Source organism: Amphiprion ocellaris, chromosome 13 (genome assembly GCF_022539595.1).
Source record: "Amphiprion ocellaris isolate individual 3 ecotype Okinawa chromosome 13, ASM2253959v1, whole genome shotgun sequence".
NCBI lineage: Eukaryota > Metazoa > Chordata > Actinopteri > Pomacentridae > Amphiprion > Amphiprion ocellaris.
The window spans coordinates 33662322-33685472 of NC_072778.1; the positions used below are offsets into that span (position 1 = coordinate 33662322).

General features: G+C 41.1%; 2 protein-coding genes across 3 annotated transcripts in view; one reads left to right on the forward strand and one right to left on the reverse strand.

Annotated features, from left to right (window-relative positions):
• The first annotated feature begins 5249 nt into the window (after positions 1-5249).
• On the forward strand, positions 5250-11377 carry gabrp (gamma-aminobutyric acid type A receptor subunit pi). Its single transcript, XM_023298179.3, has 10 exons — positions 5250-5833; positions 7044-7122; positions 7275-7387; positions 7474-7541; positions 7646-7863; positions 8701-8783; positions 8965-9102; positions 9201-9353; positions 10047-10240; positions 10525-11377. The coding sequence occupies exons 2-10, from the start codon at positions 7070-7072 to the stop codon at positions 10855-10857; spliced, it is 1353 nt and encodes a 450-aa protein (XP_023153947.1). The 5' UTR covers positions 5250-5833; positions 7044-7069; the 3' UTR covers positions 10858-11377.
• A 56-nt stretch (positions 11378-11433) lies between these two features.
• afap1l1a (actin filament associated protein 1-like 1a) overlaps positions 11434-23151 on the reverse strand; it is a 34549-nt gene continuing 22831 nt past the window's right edge. For both annotated transcript variants that reach the window (XM_035942884.2, XM_035942885.2), the window contains exons 3-19: positions 22706-22789; positions 22515-22594; positions 21970-22108; positions 21674-21769; positions 21363-21577; positions 20385-20564; positions 20137-20220; positions 19517-19592; positions 18944-19063; positions 18651-18862; positions 18078-18223; positions 17879-17951; positions 17278-17392; positions 14609-14776; positions 13603-13778; positions 13393-13518; positions 11434-12694 (exon numbers count right to left, since the gene is read on the reverse strand). In XM_035942884.2, coding sequence (XP_035798777.2) covers positions 12668-12694; positions 13393-13518; positions 13603-13778; positions 14609-14776; positions 17278-17392; positions 17879-17951; positions 18078-18223; positions 18651-18862; positions 18944-19063; positions 19517-19592; positions 20137-20220; positions 20385-20564; positions 21363-21577; positions 21674-21769; positions 21970-22108; positions 22515-22594; positions 22706-22789 — 2117 coding nt within the window. In that variant the 3' untranslated portion in view covers positions 11434-12667. The remainder of the gene's footprint in view (positions 12695-13392; positions 13519-13602; positions 13779-14608; positions 14777-17277; positions 17393-17878; positions 17952-18077; positions 18224-18650; positions 18863-18943; positions 19064-19516; positions 19593-20136; positions 20221-20384; positions 20565-21362; positions 21578-21673; positions 21770-21969; positions 22109-22514; positions 22595-22705; positions 22790-23151) is intronic.

Below are 23151 nucleotides of genomic sequence, written 5' to 3' on the forward strand. Positions count from 1 at the left end.
CAGGAACCTCTCCCACTTGGGCCCTCAATTTATTGGAGGCTATCCTCTCTATATTTCAGTTTTTTCCAAGCTACATCCACCTGTAAGTAACTACCTCTGGTGCCTCGTGGTTTAGCATTGATATGCACATTTAAACACATTTCCCTGGAAATGTAAATCCCTATTTCACTTTTCTTTATGTTCAAGCTCAATGATCGTGGAATTATCCCATGACAGACGTGCCTGATTGATTGTGCAAGAGATTGCAAACTCTAATTGACCTTGAAGTGCCTCGTATTCCCTTGTGGTTGGCCAGTATGATGGCTTAGGGGAATAGTCAAGTCCCACAGCTATGCTAGGGGAAGATAAAAATTAAATTTCTGATGTGATAGCAAGACTTTCACTCCTGGTGGGTCCTGCCCATAGAGAGGAGATTTCACTCTTCCATGCTGCTGACAGCACCAATAAAATACTCCAGCTAACCTACAGGGCAGAGCTGAGTGGGAAGGAGAATGTGTACTCATAATAGCCTGCACACTGTCAAGTCCACCTCTCTTTCCCTCCAAAGGACGCGAGGACAACTCAATTTAAATTTCCAACTCAAACTTTTATTTTCCTTCTAGTTGGTTGGTCATAGTATTTCAATGGGTTGTAAACCTTTAAAGACAGAGAAACAACGTTCATACCATCAAACACAGAACCAAAAAGTTGACATATTAGTCACAACCATTTAAATCAACCAATCATACAATGTAGTTAACATAAACTTGGCCATATCAAGAAACATTTCAAATCACCAAGAAAGCAAATAAACATTTCACCAACCATTGGCATCTTTGGACTGAATTCATGAGTGGACTTGGATCTTCTTTGTTTTTTCCTCGTGTCTCTCTTCTGAAGATTGTTTGCCTGACTGCCTGAGCTTCTCCCAGTCCTTCCCAGGTGCTCTAAATCAGTGCTCACTGATCAGGTGTCAAGCACCAAGTGTCAGGTACCTCCTTGCTGCTACCAGTGCATTCTGGGAAGTGTAGTTTTTAAGGTCCCATGTCCTGAGATTCAGCTCAACACACACTGTCACAATAAATGCAGTGCAAATCCATTTAAAACAGAATACAATCCATATCATTACCCACCAACACAAAATTTTCCCAATGTACAAGGCGATCCCCAAGGATAAAAAAGATCAACACAAGTTTGATGAAGATAGGATGGGAGTGAGATGGGTAATTGCTTGATATTATCTGCAGACCAAAATTAGCATTGTGTTAAAATCAGGCACATTTTCTTTGGCCTACAAGCTATATTTCAGATCAAACAGTAAATGAGTTACTGATTCGGGTAGATGCCTGTCTTCACAGGAAGTCACAGTGTCAGTTCTTCAAGATAATTATCTTTCATTATTGGCTACAGTACTGGAAAATGCATTTCAGTTGCTTTGTTGTTGCACAGAGTTGTCCACATGTCTTCCAATTTGGGGAATTTAGTGGTTTGACGCTAGAATAACCTTGCACCCATTTCAAGGGGCAGCCAGCAAAAGACAGAATAAGGGATGTTAACATCGAGGGAGTTAGCAGCTTATTTCACACTGAATTATTCTTTTTTCTCATCCTTCTGGGCTGAACTTCAAATCCCTAAGTTCTCACGGGAAAGTAGTAGCACAGCTGTTCTTCTAATAGACTCATTGTGTTTGTAGTGTGGCTTCTACTTTTAAAACACTTTATCTTTTCATCTTTATAACTTCAGCACTTCTTCGCAGACTCAGCCACTCTTCACTGTACACTTAGTCTTTGTGTGCAGAAGGTATAAAATACAAAAAGTGACCCCTCCTGAATTAATTCAGAATTTTCCTCACCTCTAGTGTGTGTTCTGGACTTAAATGTTAGTCAGTGACCCTGATCTTTATTTATGCTGTTGTATTATGGATGTAGTCTGTGTTTTAAAAGAATAAACTGATTGGTTTGGATATTTTTGACTCACTGGCTGCACAAACCATGAAAATCTCACATAACTGACAACAACAAAAACAACACATCAGTGAACTTACCATTAGATCCATATTTGTATTGATTCATAAAGCACTAAGCGCAAAGCTGCTAATATAAGTGACTGTTCCAGTCTGTAACAAAGGAATTAGACTATTCCAACGCTCCTGGACTGTCTGAGCCAGTGGTTCCCATTAGCCATCTTTTTTAAAATGATATTTCTTATTCTTTGGGGTCTACTTTTAACAAGCTAATGCACCAAATGCACTTGTGCTTAATAGTCTTCAGGTTTGGTTTCTGCTCAGAGTCCCAAACAGAATGTTGTTCCATGCTCTATGAACACACTCTTCAAAGCATTTTAATTATACTTTTGTGAATATATTTCTTCAGAGACCAGATAGCTGACATCACACAAGCGATCAAATGCAAGGGAGAGATGAGAAATGCTTCACCAAACATTTAGCAGCAAAGGGATGAAAGGAGGGATGATGTGGAAATATAGGGGCTGACAGTAAGAGTCTTTGTGAGATTTCTGTTTGACAGGAACTTAAAGAAAGCGAACACGAGAATAAAAAAGGAGAGAGACAAGGCTGGAGCCTGACACTTGGAGATCAACAAGTGCAAGCACAGAAGAAGAATTCTCTGAGAAACTACGCAGCACCAAAGTAGATAGCTTACTCAGTGTCGCAGGTAAAACTTCAGGTACAAGCCAAAACCCTTGCTTAGTAGATCGTAAAGTGTGAAAAATACAGTTAAACCACAATTTCATGTTCACAGCTGAAGAGAGACTGCAGAAATGTCTTCATCCTCCTCACAAGTACAGACAACAGTCAAAAGGAGAGAGGACAGCTGGCTCAGAGGGAAAACGTCTATGCCACATTAATTCATACGTCATCCTCCTGGACATGGCAGCCGTCACAGCCATTTAGGAGAGATTTATCTCTGTCCCTCTCATGGGCACTCCTGTGACATTTCCATTTGTCACATGACAGCAAATCACCGGGACAGTGTACGAGCAGTGACGTTTCCATTTTCTGTTTCCTCGGTGAGGAAGACATGATTAACATCACCTGAAACATAGTGTCTTTAAAATGCTTATTTGTACTGATGGAGAGACACAGAGAGAAAAAAGAAAGAGAGAAATTGAGGTAAGACAGGGAGGCAAAGAATTTCAAGAAAAAAAATGTGTTATGCAACAATGGATTGATGGAGAAGAGCAAAAAAATAAAATAAAAAACAGAATGTAGTGTTGTTGAGTGGATGGAAGATGGCAGGTGAGTGGAGCTGGATGGCCCGAGAAAGGTCAGTGTGGCAGCAGGTTACCATCAGCAAGGTTCACTGTAGGTATTAAAAATGAAAGGTGAACTAAGGAACTGGTCAAACGGGAGGAGTCGCTGATTTTTGGACCTTAATGAGTGATGCTGAAAGCAGAAGGCTCTTGTCTTGTACAAAAATGTGCATCCAAGACAAGTGAAGATCCTATTAATATGAACTTTATTATATCAGTTATTTCTAAAACCCAAAAATTAGTGTTTAACAAGATATTTTCTATTAACTAAATCATGTGGCACCACTGAAACTCAAAAGCATTTTACTCAGATAAAAATGATGTCCCACCAACTCTATTGCTCCCAACTCTGCAGTAAATTGCTATGATCATAATGCTTATCTTTGTCCTTTACATCTGGCAGTAATGACTACACTTAATTAGTAACACGTAGTCTCTTCAAAAGAAATTAATTTATGAATTATTCTATTCCTTGGAAACACTTGAAAGTCTGAATTTCTGTACAGCTGGTACAGCCTGTTCCCAGTCCAGAAAGCAATTCATTAGGCTTTTAGAAACCTACTGGTGCCATTTGTCGCTCAGCCAGCTTCAGCCCTCGATGGATTTTGTCACTTTTCTAAAGCTTGGACATTTGGATTTAACTTCAAGCTTCTCCTAGATGAGATAACTAGATGTTAAGGTTGAACTGAGCAAAGAAAAGCAGCCAAAAGGAGGCTAATTGGGGAAAATGACGTGAGATCAATCATCAACACAAAGACACAGACTGAAAAACTAACTAAATTATGTAAAATCAGCAAGCTAATGAACAAGTGAGAGAAATGGGCAGGCTGACAGACAGATAAATGAGGATTTTTCAGGTTTAGAAGTGCAGAAAGAAATTATAGGAATGCATACTCAATCGCATCTAGATGTGACAGCGGAATTAAGAAGCAGACAGTTAGAATGAGGTAAGCAGCTGGATGCTGACTAAGTTGTCTGCCACTCTAACCTCACTGCTCTGGCTATAATTATTCGTTAGCCCCCTGACTCACGGGTAAAACACGTACATTCTCCCCTTCAGGTGCTTCACAAACTGCCTCCATTCATCTTGTTCACTGTCAGGAACTGGGCTCTCCTGTGCAATTCACATGGTTCCTGAGGTGGATGCAAGTCTGATGATGGGGTGGTCGTTCCGCAGCACCCCTCGCCATCAGCATCAAGAGTTAAAAAAGAATATTTACTCAAGACATACAGTCATTAGAGCACGAAATTAAGAAGAAGAGAGTTTGATCTTTGTAGTCTGGTACTAGTGCACCAAATAACCTGGTGTTAGTGACTTATCAGCTCGTTAGAGGCCAGTTAGCATCATTAGTCAGTGCTGACAAAGGAGGGATCAATGCGCTGCAGCAGGTATAAACATTTACACAGAAATCTCATAAGGCGCTGTAAGGCAGGATGCCCTAAAGGTTTTCTCACACATGCGGGGGCTCCAGCTAGTGTGTTTTCAGACATCGGGCTATATAATTAAAGTTGAAGCTCTGCTACAGAGCCAGAGGAGAGTGAGGAGCTCATAAAGATTAATCACACTATGTCAGCACTACTGGAGATGAATGACTGGCTGTTTAGCACACAAAACGTGTGGATCTCTGGGCTGTGGGTTGACTGCTGTGTGTGGATAAGTCATCCCCATCATAATTATCATCACTATTACCAACAACAAGATGCCGCTACTGCTGCTGGTGGTTATTGCCTGTAATCACCGTCAAGAGGATGAATGTACAGTCATCAATTTGGTTGTGTAATTCATACATTTGTGCGCTACCGTAGAAATGGTCACACATGAAGGTATTCTTAAAGCTTTTTGAGGGAAAAGTGAGTCTAAAATTTAATCTGGGTGTTTTATGGAAGTCAAGACAGTCAACTGAGAGGAATCTAATGCAGATGGTGACAGTGATACAAGGGAGCTTAGTTTTAGGTGAGGATGGAGAGGGTATGAGGGAATGAGACAGAGAGGAGCTTCCAAGCCCAGAAAGAGGTGCAGTGCCAGTGTAAATTGGAAGCACAGGAGGTAGATACAGATTTAGGGCCAAAAGGAAAAAGGGGAATATTAACAACAATTTAAAAAATGAAGGGATATGGGGATCAAACTAGATGCTAATGTGTGTGTGGAGGTGGAGGACAGTGAGAAAAGATGCAGAGCAAATGAGATGCTGAGTGGCATAAAAGAAGGAGAGGGAGAGAGGATGGAGGGGGGGTTGCTGCACAGAGCCTATGTGGGGAGATGAATATAGCGGTGCAGAGAGACGGAGGGAGCTGCACAAACAGTAAAACAACCAGCAGTAGCCCACACACCAGGACTACACATTAGCCTGCAACTGTGGTTTATTGGTAGATGGAGGAAACACCGGGATTATAATCACACATCACAAGTGACCAAGGAAAAGGGGAAACAATCTCAGCCACTGGCAACACTTGGAGCAGAGGAAGACAAGAAGAGTGGAGGAGGAAACAAAGCATAGAGCTGGAAGAGTGGAGGAGTGACCTGAGGTGGACAAAGAAAGCCAGAAGAAGAAGAAAAAGAAGAAGTGTGACAAGATCAAGGCAGGTAAGAAAACAGATGAGAACACAGTTGAGAATGATGAATTTTGATGTGAAGGTATAGAGGTCTAAAAGGTGAAATGGGAAAGATGGTTATTTGGATGTGCATGCACTTGTGGAAAAAAAAAGCTAAGAGGAGGAAAACAAAGAGATGCATTGGCCAGTATGCTTTTCTGTAGTTTGCGGCAAAAGAGAAATAATAGGCACCGGTGGACTTGAAGAGGAATGAGAGGATAAGCTGAAAAATGCATAAAACAGCACAAAATAACAAATGAGACTTCAGCCTAAGCTACAAAGCGGCAAATAAGAAGGGAAAAAAAAGGAGAAACAAGCCAAAAAGAATATGCTGGCATGAATTAATCATAACTGGCATGAAGAAAAACTATGTATTAAGATCCAACAACATAGTACAGCTCCTTAAGTGTTATTTAGGCCATTCAGAAAGGAAATCAATGGTGTTCATATGTCTGCTCATTTAGAACGACATCATTGTGTTAATAATGCATTGAATAATAAATTAACTTTGCTGAGGTGCTGTCAACATGTCAATCCAATGTTTGCAAAGACTGTTTTCTTTGGGGAATGGCTCAGAGACAAACACATGCATAAGAGACTGCATAATTTAGGTGAAAGTAAGAAGGCTGCAGTGTGTTACTGACACTGAGATTTATCTGCACGAGCAGAAGGGAGGGAAGCCATGGTGAGTAACAACTAGACAACAAGGAATGATGAGTTAGAGACAGGATTAGTACTCTGGGAGGCATGGTGAATAAACCATGAGGTTGTGGTTACATCAATCAGTAGGTGACTGACTAAACCCAAGACTAAGACGCAAAAAACATATAAAAACAGACACGTAAAAATGTAAGTGCACTCCAAACCTCATCTTAGGTGACATCTTCAATTTGTGCTTCTGTGTGTGCACGTGTGTGAAACCTAAATGGAGCAGCTACTGGTACATTAATGGGAGCAGGGAGGCGGGGATCAATACAAGATGCCAGTGAATTTTACAAGGGGCACAGAACAAGCCCAGTTTTATAACATCAAAGGGTGAGAACTGCTGCAGATTTCCCCTGAGGTTTGCAATCACATTCAGCTAGGTGCTGCCACCCGATGGTGAAACTGTTCTATCCCATAAATTGTAGCCGTGCAAGAAAATGACTTGTAGGCTGCGGTTTGTGTTCATGTCTTGGCCTTTGTCCCATGTTCCTGTGCAGTGTTGCCGACCTCTGCCTGCTGATCCATGATGAACCAGCTGCACATGCTGCTGATCCTTTTCCTGACCTTCAAACAGGGGTGAGGAGCCTGAGCTGGAAAACACATGTAGAGTGTTAAGAACAAATATGAATATTGATGTCCATATTAATTCAAAATGCAGTTACATGCTCTGCAGCAACATTTACAATCAATTTTCTGATGACTGATATCTGATTTCTTCATCTCTCCAGCGGTTGCATGTTCTCCAGCAACCACTGGGGTGAATGGAACGACTCGCAGCTTCAGCCAACAATTCAGAAGCTCATGAAAGGATACAACCGCTACCTCAGACCCAATTTTAATGGTACAAAATAGAAGAGTAATTTCAAAGTGGGCTTTGTTTGAAAAAGCAGTCAGTGTTTCAAAGTTTCCCGTGCCTCTGTCCTACAGAAGGCCCTGTGGAAATTGGAATGAGCCTTGATATCGCCAGCATTGATGCCATCTCTGAAATCAATATGGTATGCCACTCTTTGTTTCCATTGTTGTGTCAGTGGATGAAAAAGGAGAGATACAATGTGTGTAATTAAAGAAATGAATCGTCTTCTTTTCATCATCTTTTCAGGACTACACTGCAACTATCTTCCTCCGTCAACGCTGGCGGGATTCCCGGCTGGTCTTCCCGGGAAACGAGAGTGTGAGCGTGGACGGACGCCTCGTGTCTCTGCTCTGGATCCCTGACACCTTCATCCCAGATTCAAAGCGCTCCTTTCTGCATGATGTCACAGTAGAAAACCGCCTCATACGCATCTTCAGCAACGGAACTGTTCTCTATGCCCTGCGGTACAACTCTTTGTAAAGGTTTTGGCCTATTGATTTGACATTTCCTGACATTTAATAGTCTTGTACATGTCAGAAAACAAGATTTGCAGAACCTGTGCCACTGACCTGGAAAAATAGAAAATCTAATGGTGCTAAAGTGAAAGGAGGGAAACACTTAGATTTTTTTTCTTTCTTTCTTTTTCATGTTGTTGTTTGCTGTTGCAATCGAGCGTAAATTGGCCTCAAGGTTCTACTAAAAAAAGCCAAAAAATCCCTTATGTATCATCACTCAGTCATATAACTTTAGGGAATGGAGCTGCATTCTGGTATGTCTCGCACCCTTCCGACATTTCAGACATTTTTCAGAGTACTCAGAGTTACAGTAAAAATCTAACCTGACGTTTAATCTGTCTTGTTGCTGCTACAGAACTTGACTCCTTAACTGAGAGCAGAAAGGGCAGTTTTGTGCAAGATACTCACTCATTTTGATTCATGAACTGTTAACATTGTCAGATTTTATAGTTGTGATTGAATACTGCCTGATTCAGGAAGCTGTCCTCATTTTTGTAAAACAGCAGAACTCCTATGATGTGATGTCCACTGTTATAAGTAATATATCAACAGCAGATTATCCGTGAATTCCAACAGTGTAGCCCCTCATGCATGATTAATGCATCAGATACTGAAATGCAAAGTTGACAGTTCAGAAATGAGTCTTTGTTCTCAACTGTTGCTCGAGGGAAGAGACTTCTTTGTATACACTAATGATTAATGGTCCTGCCTTACATCAGAAGTGTAGGAGTCTTCTCACAGGAGTTTTGACAGGTTGCTAATGATTTGCCTATGAATACCCAACAGCATCACAGCTACAATCGCCTGCAACATGGACCTGACCAAGTACCCTATGGACAAACAGGTGTGCACCCTGCAGCTGGAGAGCTGTGAGTACTACCTGTGACCTCCATCCAGTGTGTACATGGACATAAATTATCACCATGTCATCCTCACCATCCCCATTTTCATCACCATCAGTGTAGTGAGTATCCAACTGAACAATCAGTGTTACTCTGAGCGGGTGAGAGTGAACACAGCGCAATTAGACCTTGTGTGTTGTGTTGTCAGGGGGCTACAACCTCCAGGACGTGGTGTTCTACTGGACCAGAGGGAATGATTCAGTGAAGGGCTTGGACACGCTGCGGCTGGCTCAGTACAGCGTAGAGAGCTACTATACATCAGTGTCAGAGGCTGTATATGAAACAGGTACCATACCTGAGCCCCCATGAGTCCTCTTGCATGCGCAGTACTTAAATGAAAAATTCTCGCAGAGCTGAGGTGTGCCATTTTGTGTTTCTCCACAGGACAATACCCGAAGCTGGTACTGCATTTTTCATTGCGCAGAAATGTATTGTTCTTTATCTTGGAGACGTATGTTCCCTCCATTCTGCTGGTGGCTCTCTCCTGGATCTCTTTCTGGATCAGCCAGTCCTCTGTTCCAGCTAGAACCTGCATCGGTCAGTAGCAGATCTTTTACGTGTTGTGATATTAGCACATACACTAATCATTACTACATATAGATTCATAGACTGCCTCTAGTTGATCTTGTAAGGTTAGGTGGTGTTATTGTGATTATATTTATTTGTACACATAACAATAGAATTAAAATAATATTTAAACTAAATCTTATCTTATGCAGCACAAAAAGTGAGTTTATGTGCCAAAAAAATGCTGGTTTAATGCCATATTTTACAACTATGGATTTGACTGAAGGAAGACATTACCTATTCTACTGACTAGATTTTTTTTTAACTTTAAATTGAAGATCTATTTCTATGTGACATCTGACCTATAAACAAAAGGATGACTTTGACCTTAGCTACTCAATAACTGCTGCTGTCTTTTGTCAACTGAAGTAGTCACCTGTAGAGTGGGAGTTGAAGAAAAGAAGTGCACCAAATTCAGCAAGACGTTCAAGCTGTCCTGGCCTTGTGAAAACATGAATACAAGAGGCTTATGTAGTTCAAATGACAAAGAAAAGAAACCAGAAGAGAGACGAAAGAAAGTTAAAGGCAAGGGAAGGAATCAGACAAGATACTGAGAGAGTGGGGCTGAACAAAGAAATGTCTGCATTTATTTCATTGCCAGTAAAAAGGAGTAAACCTCATTCCTATTTACAGAAAATAACAAAACTGTGATGTGTCCCTCAGGAGTGACAACAGTCTTGACAATGACCACTCTGATGATGGGCGCTCGCACCTCCCTGCCCAATGCCAACTGTTTCATAAAGGCCATAGATGTTTACTTGGGCATCTGCTTCACCTTCATCTTTGGTGCCCTGCTGGAGTACGCCTGCGCTCATTTTTACACCATGCAGCACCAGACTATAGAGGATTTACACAGGGTGAGCAACATGCTTCCACTTGCACTGCAAAATCTGTGTATCTATCAGACTACTATCCATGTACGGAGTGCTCCATTGAATGCAAATCAGAAATGCAAATTAAGGAGCTAAATAATATGCATTGAGGCTAAATGTCTTCAAGGCACTTCTATCTGCATCAGAGGATTTACACAGGGTGAGCAGTGGCATGCTCGCACTTGCACTGCAAAAATTTACATGTTAGATAATGAAAACAATGCAAGCACCCATCCCTCTGTTCATCTATTTGTCTATCCATCAATCAGGACCTTCTGAGGGAGTTCAGTGAGTCTAATGGAAACGGCTCGATCCCCATCGTCAGCTCCACCCAGCCAAACCAGTCTGTGGACGTCGGCTCCACCGCAGACGAGCCCGCTGAGCAGTCAGTCAACAGTGACCCGAAGAACCACACTGGGTCGAAAGAGGAGGTGACGAGTCAGGGCTGCGGCTTGTCCTCAGTGAAGAATGCATCACGTAGGGCGGCATCAGTCTTCACTGTGGAAAATCCACACAATATTGATCGTCACGCCCGCACTGTTTTCCCCACAGCATTCCTCTTTGTCAATATCTTATATTGGCTTTATTATCTCATGCTCTGAGTGCTGGTTCCAAGCTGTTTCACCATCCTGAAGCTGCTCTACCTCCTCATTTGAGACCCTAAACCAGTGGCGACTGCCTGGATCTGAACTGATCTGACACAACCTTTTGTACCACGCATATAATACCTTTTTAGGGCTACAAATTGGTGAAAAGAAGTGGGTTGGGACTGCAAATCAGAAATTCCTCTTTGTATCATGCTTTGTATTTAAAGCTACTGTATTACTGACCTCGTATGAATAGGGGCCTCCTAAAACATTAGCATGTAAGAGTGATAAATAGCCTCCATTATCTACCGACGAATCCATAGATCAAATGAAGATGAATTAACTAGTTACAAACAGTAGCCTGCCTGAGCTGCACCACATTACACTGTGCTGCATTGAATTGCCTTCATTCAGTGACTGACGTGTTTCACTTTTCTTGTTTTGACTGTAATACATTGTTTGTATGAGACTATATACTGTATATTTACATCACAGCATATCATGTGAAATTAAAGGAATAAATCAGTGAATGGGACATGTCGGTGCATTTTAATGAGGAAGAAGTTAGGCCAACAAATGATTCAAGATTGATTTTCTGGAAAAAAAGATGCAAATTTATTATTCCCTTATCCAGGTAGGAGAACAGTAAAGTGCAAAAATCGACCACAGGTTCGACAGAGGAGGTGTTAAAATGAAATATGGAGCACCACTTTGTTAGTAACTCATGGAGTATTAAACTGTGCTTGATTGTGTGTCAAAGAGGGTCAAGTGAATGAAGGATTCTGTTTGCAGATGGTTTCGCTTAATAGCACAGCTTCAACCCAACATGAGAAGCTGAATTGTGCAGCGGCAAAAAGATAAAATATTATCCTCCAAGACACATAGCCAAATACATACATCAGATATAGTAATGTGCTGAGGTTTTAGGCATTTGAGATATTTAGATTTTTATTACGTTATACAATCAGGGAGGCAAGTGATCGACCCCAAATGAAGCTAGAAGAAGGATTCCTGCAAAAAATGGGATGATTTTAACATCAATGTGTCAATCTGAGATCATGTAAAAAGGCGGAAACAACTAAGTCATTAACATATCTGAAAGGAAAACTTTGAATTCACTGATTTTTTTTTACTTTGCGTGAAGTTAACAGATAAATTAAACCTACTAATGGCATCACTAACTTAACTTTAGTGCCTGGAACCTTTGCACAGTGCTGCATGTCTCAACGTAACGATGACGATGAGGAGTGAAACACAGTACAGTATAAAAGTATAAAACATACAAAACAGTAGTCATGGCTCACTATGTACAGGCAGAACAAAAAATCTTGGCATAAAAAAGGCACATCATGGCATAAAAAAACTGCCTCTCGTCCTCTAATCTTCCAAGACATCACATTACTTACATTGTTTTTCCCCACATTTAAACATTTCTGGTGCCAACACAATTTATGCTTCTCAACACTACATTTGATGCACTTTCTGTGTCTTTCTTTCATAAACTGTGCTTTCTTGCTTCCCCCTCCCCCTATATTTTAAACTTTTTTTCTCAAGATAGTGAAAATACCTGGACACCGAGAGCAAACAGTCCCTGGAATCTGAATTTTCCTTTAAGGCAGTGGGAAGAGTAAATATTCAGTATGATGTACCTCCACCTAGTGGCTGATTTCTTTCATTACAGTTTCTACATTTCTTCTATCATCCAAAATGAAACGGGTCTGGTATTCGGGGATGTAGATGGAAGATTATCCTTAGTGGGAGAGAAGGTGGGAAAAGTCACCTCCCAATATCCATTTAGTCTGCAGTCCATTCCATGCAGCTCCTCTTAGTTTGCCTTCTTTGACTCCCATTCCTGCAGAAACAGGGGATTTATGTGAAAATAAATTCAAGTAATTGTTCAGTACATGCACAAAAAAAGAAAAACATCCAAACTCATGGCACATATTTGCAAACAAAGTAAGTGTATGAGTCTTTTCTATCTTATCCAGCAAAATGGTAGCGCTAAGCAATATTGGTAAAATGTAATATCCTCATTTATAAACTGATATTATAGAAAAGACCTCAAAAATATTCCTATAATCAGATCCAAAAGTTAGACGAGTTTGACAAACTGGACAAGTATTTATATGTTTTGTTAAAATATAATATAAATGCAACTAAAAAGGCTAAAGAAATAAATTAAGGTTGAATAGCTGCAAGGTATTACAATATAATGTTAAAATCATCATGCCATCAATCATGAGATTAGTCAATAATTCAACCACAAGCACATCTGTAAATTGTTTTTGCTGCATCCTCTCATGCAAATCCCTCAACATGCACTCTCACACTTCCAAACACTCAATTTTAAATGTCTAAAGTGACTGCACCACCACACAAAGACTGTCTGTTTATGCGTCGGCTGTGAAAACCCATCAGACGATGGTCCATGCTGCTGCGATTCTATTAGCTCTCTGTGGAAACTGACAGGAAAATCTGTCCACAGTGGCAGCCAGAGAAATTGTTCAGGAAGCGCGTGTGTGATGGGGTGATAAATTTGATCACCCTTACCTTCGCTTTCTGCATGACGGTTCCAGTAGAAGAGGCGTAAACAGATGGAGGTCGCCTTCGCATCTCCAAGGCGCAGTTTACTGGTAAAGAATCGCTGTAGATGTTCTGGATCTTTTTACTGGATGCCTGCATGAGATGAAAAAGTAAAGGAGTGCATATGAAATGCGCATGACGACAGATGTGTCGTTACACATAAAGCAAGAAACATACCTTCGCAGGGGGTTTAGCCTCCACTGGTGCACCCAGTGCTCCTCCTGCAAGGCTCTTCTTCAGGTTTTCTTTGACCTGAGTCAGTCGGAGCTCCAGGTCGACCCGCTCTGCCTCTTTGGCTCGACAGGCTTCCTCCAGCTGGGACACTCGCTTGTTCAGGAGGGGCTTCCTCTTCTCTGCTCCAAAGAAATTTCCACAGATTTAAAGCACTATTGGATTACTAATTGTCAGTGTAACTATGGTCTCCGCCTTTATATGTATTTTTAACAACAATTAAGATGCAAATATTCCACTTTTTTTCCACTGCGTCTATTTGGCACTTACTTTTCAGACGGATGTTTTTGCATTTGTCACAAAGGCAATTTAAAAAATATGAAGCTTTATGAAACACTAATCTTCCCAAAGTATGTTCAAGCATTAAAACACTGCTTACATGTTAATGTATTTTAATTTGAATAGATTTCAATGAATATATTCTATGCAATACTTCAACCTGATATACAGTAGTGTATGCTAATTATGTGACAGGCATGCTTCCTCTGCTACGACTGGCAGTGGGACTAGAGGAAATTAGTTAATTAAGCATAGAAGACATTTTCATAACCATGTTGTTGGTTTTAATAATATTAGTTTTCTTTATCCCTAAGGGAGAATTCTCTTCTCACGTGGCCCTCTAATAATAGAGGTCAGGATATAGGGTTGAATAAAGAGCAGTGATGCAGTATGCAAATTTGCTGACAAATACTGAACTATCTAGCTGCAAAAATCTGACTTAGTGACTAATATCTTCATTTGTTCTATGCTTCTGGGCTGTATCTGTGCTTTGAAAAATGTTGCATTTCTCCTTGTCTCTTTATTTTCCCAGTTATTAGGAATAGGGGACATACAATCAATGCATGTGCTAGTTCTCTTCTGTTGATCTTATTTTCAGCAACTGCTTTCCTGATTTATCTAGTGAAGTCCGGCAATTACCAGGAACAATTTGTGTAGCTTTTCATCGTCTTACCAGAGGCTGTCTTCAGCTCCTCCTTCAGCTCCCTCTTCTGTTGTCGAAGGGTCACTAGTGCATTTCGTATCCCATCCCTCTCTCTCTCCAGCTCCTCTTTTTCACTGTGGTAACGCTTGGCATCCTCCTCTGCTCGCGTTTTCCCATACCTTCCGTACTGGTTGGTATCTGGGTGGGAGCAAAGGTGAAAGATCAGACGTGCAGGGGTTGTGGGAAGAGGACAAAACCTCTCACGGTGATCTGTCTGACCTGCCTGTCGAATTAAATCTATGTTCTATGTGTGAAGAGAATGATGTCGTCTCTTCACATGAAAGCATAGCATGCTAACTGGACCTCTATTCATAATTCACACAAAGAATCTGTAGGGAAGAACAATGACATCATGCACAAATAAATGATAAACACACTGACTCCTGCAGACTGGGGGTCAGGTGGTGAGACGGCGGATCTAATGCAAGTGTCCAATAAATCTCAGGTTATATCCTGAAGCTCTCAGCCCTGGAAAACATTGCTTCTTTGATGTATCACAATGTGACAGCGAAGGCCACAAACTGCATTAAGAAGAGCTCTGTGCTACGAAAACACACTGATATCACTTTCTAAAACCCAGGACACTCATCCCCTCTGCTCGTACACAGAGCAGAGACCAAATGACACAACAGAGCAAATGGGAGAGGCAAAGGGAGATGGAAGAGATTATGGATGGAAAGTGAGAAGATGATCGAGGGGAAAAGAAGAAAGAGTCAGGTGAAAGGCTCAAATTTTATGGTTGTCAGTAAACTGGTCCACTGCTGAAAGGAGTGACTGTAACATTGGAATCTATGACTCCTGTGTGAAGCAGAATAAGAGGGACCATCTGTATTACTTATTCCCAGCAGCAGCTTGTCGCCTTTGTTTTCCATTATTTTGGTGTTCTTTTAAGTGGTACAGTTTGAAAGTTAGGATGGGCAAAAAGTTGAAAAACACTGTGTGATATATAAACATCTCAGCAGTAACTAAGGGGTTCCACAGGGATCCATTTTAGGGTCTTCTTTTCTTAACAAGCTGAATTAATGACCAGGTCTGGCTGCATGTACCTGTTGATTCCATCTCCTTGTTGATGGCATTTTATATGCAAATGCTGACACAACTGGCAATTAGTTCAACATAAAGAGCCCTCAAAAATGTAGAATTGACTTTATAGAGCTTCTCTGGTAAAAAATAAAGTCCATATGGTGTTTTTATATGCTGGAAGACAGATCATGAATGAAAAAAGCAATCAACACCATGGCTGATCAAAACGACAAAAGTCAGACAAAAAAGGACAAAATCACAACAAAAACAAGACAAAATATTACAAAAACGAGACAATACGACAAAAGTGAAAAAGAAAATGAGAAAAACTGCAAGAAACAAAACAAAAAAGAGACAAAAAAATTTGACAAAAAAAGTTACAAAGTGATAAAAAATGGACAAAGATCACAAGCCAGACAAAAAATTACACATATGAAAAAAAATGACAAAAGCGAAAAAGAAAAAGACAAAAAATTTGACAAAAAAGTTACAAAGCAACAAAAATAATGGACAAACGACACAAGCGAGACAAAAAAAACACAATACGACAAAAAAGATACACAAAACAATGAATAAAGCAAAACATTAAATGAAAAAAACAAGACAAAAAACACAAGTGAGACAAAAAGGAAACACAAAATGCCAAAACCAAATAACAAAAACATGAGATAAACAACAAAAGTCAGACAAAGACAAAAAATATATTGTAAATTATGTCTTCTGTGTAATTTTTACACTTCACAAAGTCATCCCAAGAGCCAGATTGGACCCTCTGGTGGGCCAGTTTTGGCCCGCGGGCCTGATGTTTGACAGCCCTGCCATAATAGATCTGTGCATTATAAAGGACGGAACGGCACGGAATTACATCAAAGCCATTTTATGGCAGGAGGGAATTATTTTCATGGAAGAAACTGTGGACATATTTTAGGTACAACATTGAGATGACTTTTAGGAGTTAAATCAATGACATGAGAGGAACTTTAAATTCTTTCTTCTAATTCTTGTAGTGCCTGACCATTAATCCACAAACGTTATGGTGCCAATACAGCAGCTTGAATCAAGTGTGCTTCTTCAAAAATGTTCGAAAACCACTGGCTCAGTCTACATTCATCAAGCCAAAAAGCCTGTTATTCACAGGACCATTTATTTTATCACAGTAATTGTAACTAAAAGTAACAGTGAACTTGACATATCTACCCCAAAGGTGGGAAACATGCCTCCCTTTTATTTGGGAAACATTGATTAAAAAGCTAAGTGCACATTTCAGTAACTTAGAAACTGAAATTCTATACCGCCAGAATGCCCACAGATCAGTCTGCTTTTAGGTCACAATAGAATTTGGACCACCCAAAGAAAATCTGTTCATACTTACTGCACAGCAAACAGATGAAGCAGTCTTTGGAAAAGTCATAGTTCATCTCTATCATTATTACACAAACATCAGTTGAATGTGAATGTTTTAATTGTTAACTACGGCAAGAGAGCGTGCACACTAAGTGGCTTTCCACTGTATAATTATAGGTTTCAATTTTTCTGTCGAGATAGTTTATGAGGACGGGCTCAGTACCCTGGAGTTACTGCAGTGCTGCTTTGGAAATCCAACTGAACACACTTACTTGAGCCTGTTTGCTTGAGGGAGACTAATGGCTTGGTTCTGTCAGAGTCGCTACTTGAGAAACTTGAGCGTCGTTTGCCTTGATTCCCAGACTGCTGCCTGTGGTTCTCCCCTGACTGGGTGGAGCAGAGAGGAGGTGGGAGGACATGACAGATGTGGGACGATGAGGGCAGAGGGTAAAAGAAAAAAAAGTGTACATATTAGGCTAAGCAAAAAAAACCCCTGATCTTTTTATAATGATTTGAGGCTGTTGAGGTGTGTTTGTTTCTGGCTGTGGGTGGTGAGAGATGTGTTTAAGCGCACGTCAGTGGGGTTAAAAAGAGGGTTTACAGGCTGTAAAACTGATATGACCTTTTGCCTTTGTGTCATCAGCCTTTTTTTCCCCCTCTCCTATGCCCCGGCATGCTCTTTCCAACAAAAAGAGATCATTGACAGGCGTGTAACAGAGAACTGTCTGTTAACTTGGGTGACTGATATGGGGTGTCGCTTTCAGACACTAACAGCTCACAACAGCTGCACACACACAGTTTCTAATCTTGTCACATCAAAGTAAAGCAGATGGTTTAACTGAACTTGGAAAACTGCATGTGCATCCATCCTACCTGTACGTCCTCATTCGGGACCTCATCATATGTTCTGGAATCTGTGGAGGTGCTGCTAGAGGATGTAGCCCACCTAGGATCAGAGAGAAAGGAGAAAATATGTTTGCACAAGGTCAAAACATCGCCTCTCTGCTCTGTGACCTTTCTTTGACCTTGACTAAACACCCCAACACCTCCCGCCTCTGTCCGTCTCACTCACAGGAAGGAATGTCTCGCTGCATCGCGAATGTTAGCGATGGTTTCCACATCTACGTAGTCGTAATGCAGCGACTCCGGGTCTGTCGCAGAACCCGTCTCTGCCAAGATGACTCCGAGCCACCGTCCAAGCTCGTCGGAGCTGCTCGCCTGATAGAACACACAGGATAAATCAGATTTGTAATGTAATTCCTAAAATCTCCGCAATTTGAATATTAAAACCACGAGTTCATTTTGTGCTTTTCTTTTTAGGGGCTGTGGAGCAAGGTTAAACACTAAACTTTCACAGTATAAATCCAATATTCTCTCTCCTTTGTTTTGGTCTCCACCCACTCCTGTGAGAGACTTCTGGCTCATTAGGTGCTCCGGAGTCGGTTTATCAGAGCTTTTTAACTGAAAGCAGCTGCCTGGTGTGGATTAAGATAAGGCAGATGAGAGCAAATCAAAACATGCACTAAACAACAAGCTTAAAGTTCCTGAAAATCCTCCATAAAGCAGAGGTAAGTCAGGCAATAACTCTCTGTACATTTGTCCTTAGTAGTGCAGCTGGAAAACAAGCAAATGAACAGCCGTCTACCTCCAGAGCAGCCACCTCTGTGCTGTTCCGCAGGACGCGAAAGGCAAAGGGGTGTTTGGGTCCAAGCCCTGGAACCACCTCGCAGCCGTGGAGAGGAAGGGAAGGCAGGGAGGCCCGAGGGTCTCCTTTGTCATGGTAGAAGTGCAGGGAGCCTCTGCACACACAACACCATTGTTCCCGCCACACCTGGCTCACCAGCACGGACAGGTAGCCTGCACGGTGAGGAGGGGAACGGAAAATGATGCATCCGCCAACTTAGAGAGCTAAGCAGCAACAGTGAAGCAGGTTCTGACCTTGTCGGGGGTCACTGTAGGAGGTCCGTGGATCTCCTGGCCGAGGGGGCTTCTTCTTGGAGAAGCTGATGATTCGCGTGATCTTACGGCCTGCAGCTAAAGCACCCCGCTTTACCTTACCTGCAATGAAAATGAAAAGATTAATCGGATTCCTCTTGTGGGAACTGTAATTCACTGAAAATATGCAATAAAATGTGACAAAATAAGTTTTATTACACCATGGGCCGGTTAAACCTAAATATTGTGCTGTAAAACTGTAACTGTTGCTGTATTTGAGTTTATTTCAGCTTAAGGTCTATTTTCTGTCTTTTTTGCTTCCAAACTAATGGATTTTGTCACACATGCGATTAAAAAAAAATGGAATCCTTCCCATCAACATCTTTTATCTTACACGGATGGTTGAGATCGCACCAGTATGGAAACTCAGACAAATGACAACTGAACAAACTCCATCTACTGATGAAAACCATGCAAGAGCTACAGTTGGAAAAAGGCTGGGAAACAAACCTTGACTTAATATTTCTGTGTTAAACAGCTGCCGTACTGTTTCAAGGCTGCGTTTCTCAGTCTTACCATTCTCTCTGCAGTTCTCTCCGGCTGACACACCCACACTGTCTGAATCCGATGTGTTCCTTTCTGCAGATAACCTCTGTGGAGGAAGCACACAAACACAGCTTTTAGATTTTCAGCAGCTGAAGCCAAATTCTACACTGGGTCTCTTTGTTTGCCAGATTCAAATTAGAGCGAAGCCTGTCTGCGCTTGTCTCTGACTAATAAAGAGCTAAACAACTATACTTACACAATCCTTCTTGTATATAATTCTGCTTTTTTCTTCCTCCAACTCTATGCTGAATCTTCTGTCTTTGGTTCGTGCTTTTGTGTCAGAGCCTTTTACAGTTTACATTCACACAGATTGGTAAGCTTTCAAAAAGGATGTGTGACTCACTGCCAGCCCTATAATCGGTGCCTTCACACCTACTTACACAACAGAACTCCTCTTTGTGCCACAACCCAAATACAGGTATTGTGGTTAAATGCGTTGAGCCAAGCAATTGTTTAGGAAAATTGATGGTGACAGCACAATTGCAGCTTACTGCTGACTTTTCCTCACCTCAGCTGTGGCGATGAACTGTGTCTTGAGGATAAAAACAACATGCACATGCTCACATAAACATCCTCTCCGCTACATTTACCTTGTCAAGTTCATTTTTTCTTGGAATGACAGGAGATGCAGATTCCTCAGGCCCTGTGCTCTGACTGCTGACCTCTCTAACCACCTGTGGAGATATTTTACAGATGTTATTCTGGATTGTACAGTAAATTGTCCTTCCTTTCCTGCTGTCAAACCCACTTCCAGTGGCGACTGATGGCTTTCTTCCCAGTCTGCATTCCTAAGGAACATATAGTGTTTTGCATCCACACTGTAGCATGCTAAATTTACCTTCAGCCATCTGTGAGCCTGCTCCTTGCTTTGTACGGCCAACACCAGCGCATCTCCGTTGGGTAAAGTGAAGCGAAGCTCGTGGTGCTTTCTCTTGCTGTCTTTGGGAACGTAGACTACAGTGCATTGGGGCAGCAGCAGGTCCACATAGGGGCATGTGTCCTTTGAGCTCTTATAGCACTGCAAAAAGGAGGACACACAGGATTGTGCAGGTTTAAAGGTGAGAAATAAGAAAGTTATGAGTGTCTTTTAATCCTCTACAACACAAAATCGTTTGTGGGTTTGAAAATTATATTAAGTGTAAAAAAAAATAATAAGAACCACCATATATACATAATTTATAGACCTAAAAACCGTAAAAACGGTGTTTCCAAAAGTCTGTAAACTAATCATCTGCGACATTCTTTCAGGAAACTAAATCTAAGCGTGAAATCATACTGTTTCATCAGAATAAAATGAAAAAAATATTTCTGCTCAAACCGGATTCTGTGAAAAGAAAAAATAAAATTCTGTGTTACTTGGTGCATCCGGAAAGCCATGATTGATTTAACTCTGACCATTAGTCACATGAGAAAAAATCTGAGATTTTTAGGCTGGCTTGGGCTGAACTGGCAGCTGTGTTTACACAAAGCCAACAGGAAGCAAGTATGGAAACAAATTAAAAATGTAAGTCATACAATATCCACAGCATGTAGTCACCATTCTGCCTCAGTGTTACTAAAAACCTGTAAAAATGTTGTACATGTTGTTTCCAATTTTCAAAATTTTTGTAAATGAAAAAATATAATAATATAACTGAGTCATACTGTGGAAAACACACTTCTAGCCATGGTTGTGCTGTTTCCACAGAGCAGCAGGACTCTCTAGCGCAATGAAAAATGAGCCCACAGCAAGCAAAATGTGACAGGAGCAAAGACAAGCCCAGACACTGCATGGGGTTCAGTAGGTTAAAAAAGCATGTGAAAGTGAACTTGTCACCTGCAGCCTGTTCTCCCGTATGACAGTGAGCTGTTTGGCCCACTGGCCAAAGCGTTTCTTACGCAGCAGGAAGGCACAGATGCGACAGTCTCTGGCAGGAGGCATGGAGCTCTCATCGGAGGGCCACTGATGAGTGAGTCTGACGCCAGGACTCCTCTCTTCCTCGTCTTCCTCATAGGACTCATAAGAGCTGCTCAGGGCATCTGAGTCATTGTCTAAGAAGCACCGACACAGAAGATAAGGTAGAAAAGAAAAGGGAGGGTTGATCTTGTAATGTGGTAAATTTGTGGGTACGAGTGTTCTTAGCTTACAGGAGTTCTTGCGGTGTGAGTTAATGCAGGTAGTTGGGTAGTGGTTTTCAGCGTCTTCATATCCATCTTCTATAGAGTTGGGAGGGCTGGGTCTGACTGGAAAGAGAAGAAAAAAAACTCCATTTAACCTTATGTTCTATCATTTACTTTAATGTAATTGGTATTTTGTAATTAAGTGTGGAATGCAGCGCTATATGATTATGTTTGTATCATTTAAGGCCCGGGCACCGACTTAAAGCTTTTTACAGATTTGACACTAAGGTCACCGAGTTGAGCTGAGGCGGGAGCGTGCTGACCTCGTGTGATTATGTACTCAGGCATCTTTCCCGGACTGAGGGGCACTGCCTCCTCGTAGTACTCCTCAGGAGGAGGCGTTGTGGGCAGAGGGGGAGGAGAGTCAGCCGAGTGTGGGCCTGGGGAGTCTGTACAGCTCTGCTAAGGGAGACACAAACACAAACATGACTCTCAAATAACCACATTTAGAGCTACATAATCAAAGAGATAAACCTCTGAATGATTTCCTTAAATGAGACACATTGGCTCTGGGTGGATCCCTAAATCTTCTAACAGCTTGCAGATTGATGAGCGCGTGAGCAAGGGAAATCCCACGATATGGAATACGATCTCCCTGTTTTTCATCACTTTTTCTCTACAAAGCCATTAGAAGGAGGTGTAATAGTCATTTGAAAAGTTGAACTGAGTCAGTGAGTAATGGAAATATAGACATAGAACAACATACAGCCCACACACACTGTGTTGTTTTACCTTCAGGATTTAAAGCCAATAATTCATACATAAATGAAACTTAGGAAAAGGAGTTTACCACGTATTCTCCACTTGCCTGTTTTAAAGTGTCAGTTTGTGTGTTTTTGTCTTCTTTCAGATCATCTGTAACATCCTTTAGATCTCCAAGCTCACAGTCTACAAAAGACAGCAAAAAACACAATAAATTCCCACTTTGCACACACTCAAATTAAGATATTTTCACCTCTGATATACATATATGTGTACATTTTACATCACCAAACGTACCGAATGTCTCAAAGAGAGACTCAACAAAGCTTGTGCCATTTCTGTACACTGATGAGTTCATGTAGATGTAGTCTGTTCCTGACACTGGAGGGGAAGAAGAAGAAAAAACAGGCATTTAGAGTAGCCACATATTAAAATAAGTGAAAAGATGATGATTATTCAGTTGAACACTATACAAATCAGGCAAATAAATAAAAGTTGCCTCTGCTATCCCGCAAAATACACCAAAATGTGTGCTTTCTGCCTGTTTTAAGTCTACAAACTCTTTTGTGAGCCTGAAGCAACACACAACTCATACAAAAATGAAATTACCAGTGATAATGTTTGAACTAGAACTCAAATTAATGACTATTTTTATTGCTAATGAGCCGATCGTATATTTTCTCAGTTAATTTACTTAGCTATTTTATCTATAGGATGGCAAAAAAAATGTATGAACGTGAAAA

Bases quoted from the DNA above. Each gene is read 5' to 3' on its own strand.
- gabrp (XM_023298179.3), top strand. From the start codon at position 7,070: ATGATGAACCAGCTGCACATGCTGCTGATCCTTTTCCTGACCTTCAAA. The intron at 9,103-9,200 runs GTACCATACCTG...GTTTCTCCACAG, and splicing joins AGAGGCTGTATATGAAACAG to GACAATACCCGAAGCTGGTA. The intron at 10,241-10,524 runs GTGAGCAACATG...TCCATCAATCAG, and splicing joins CTATAGAGGATTTACACAGG to GACCTTCTGAGGGAGTTCAG.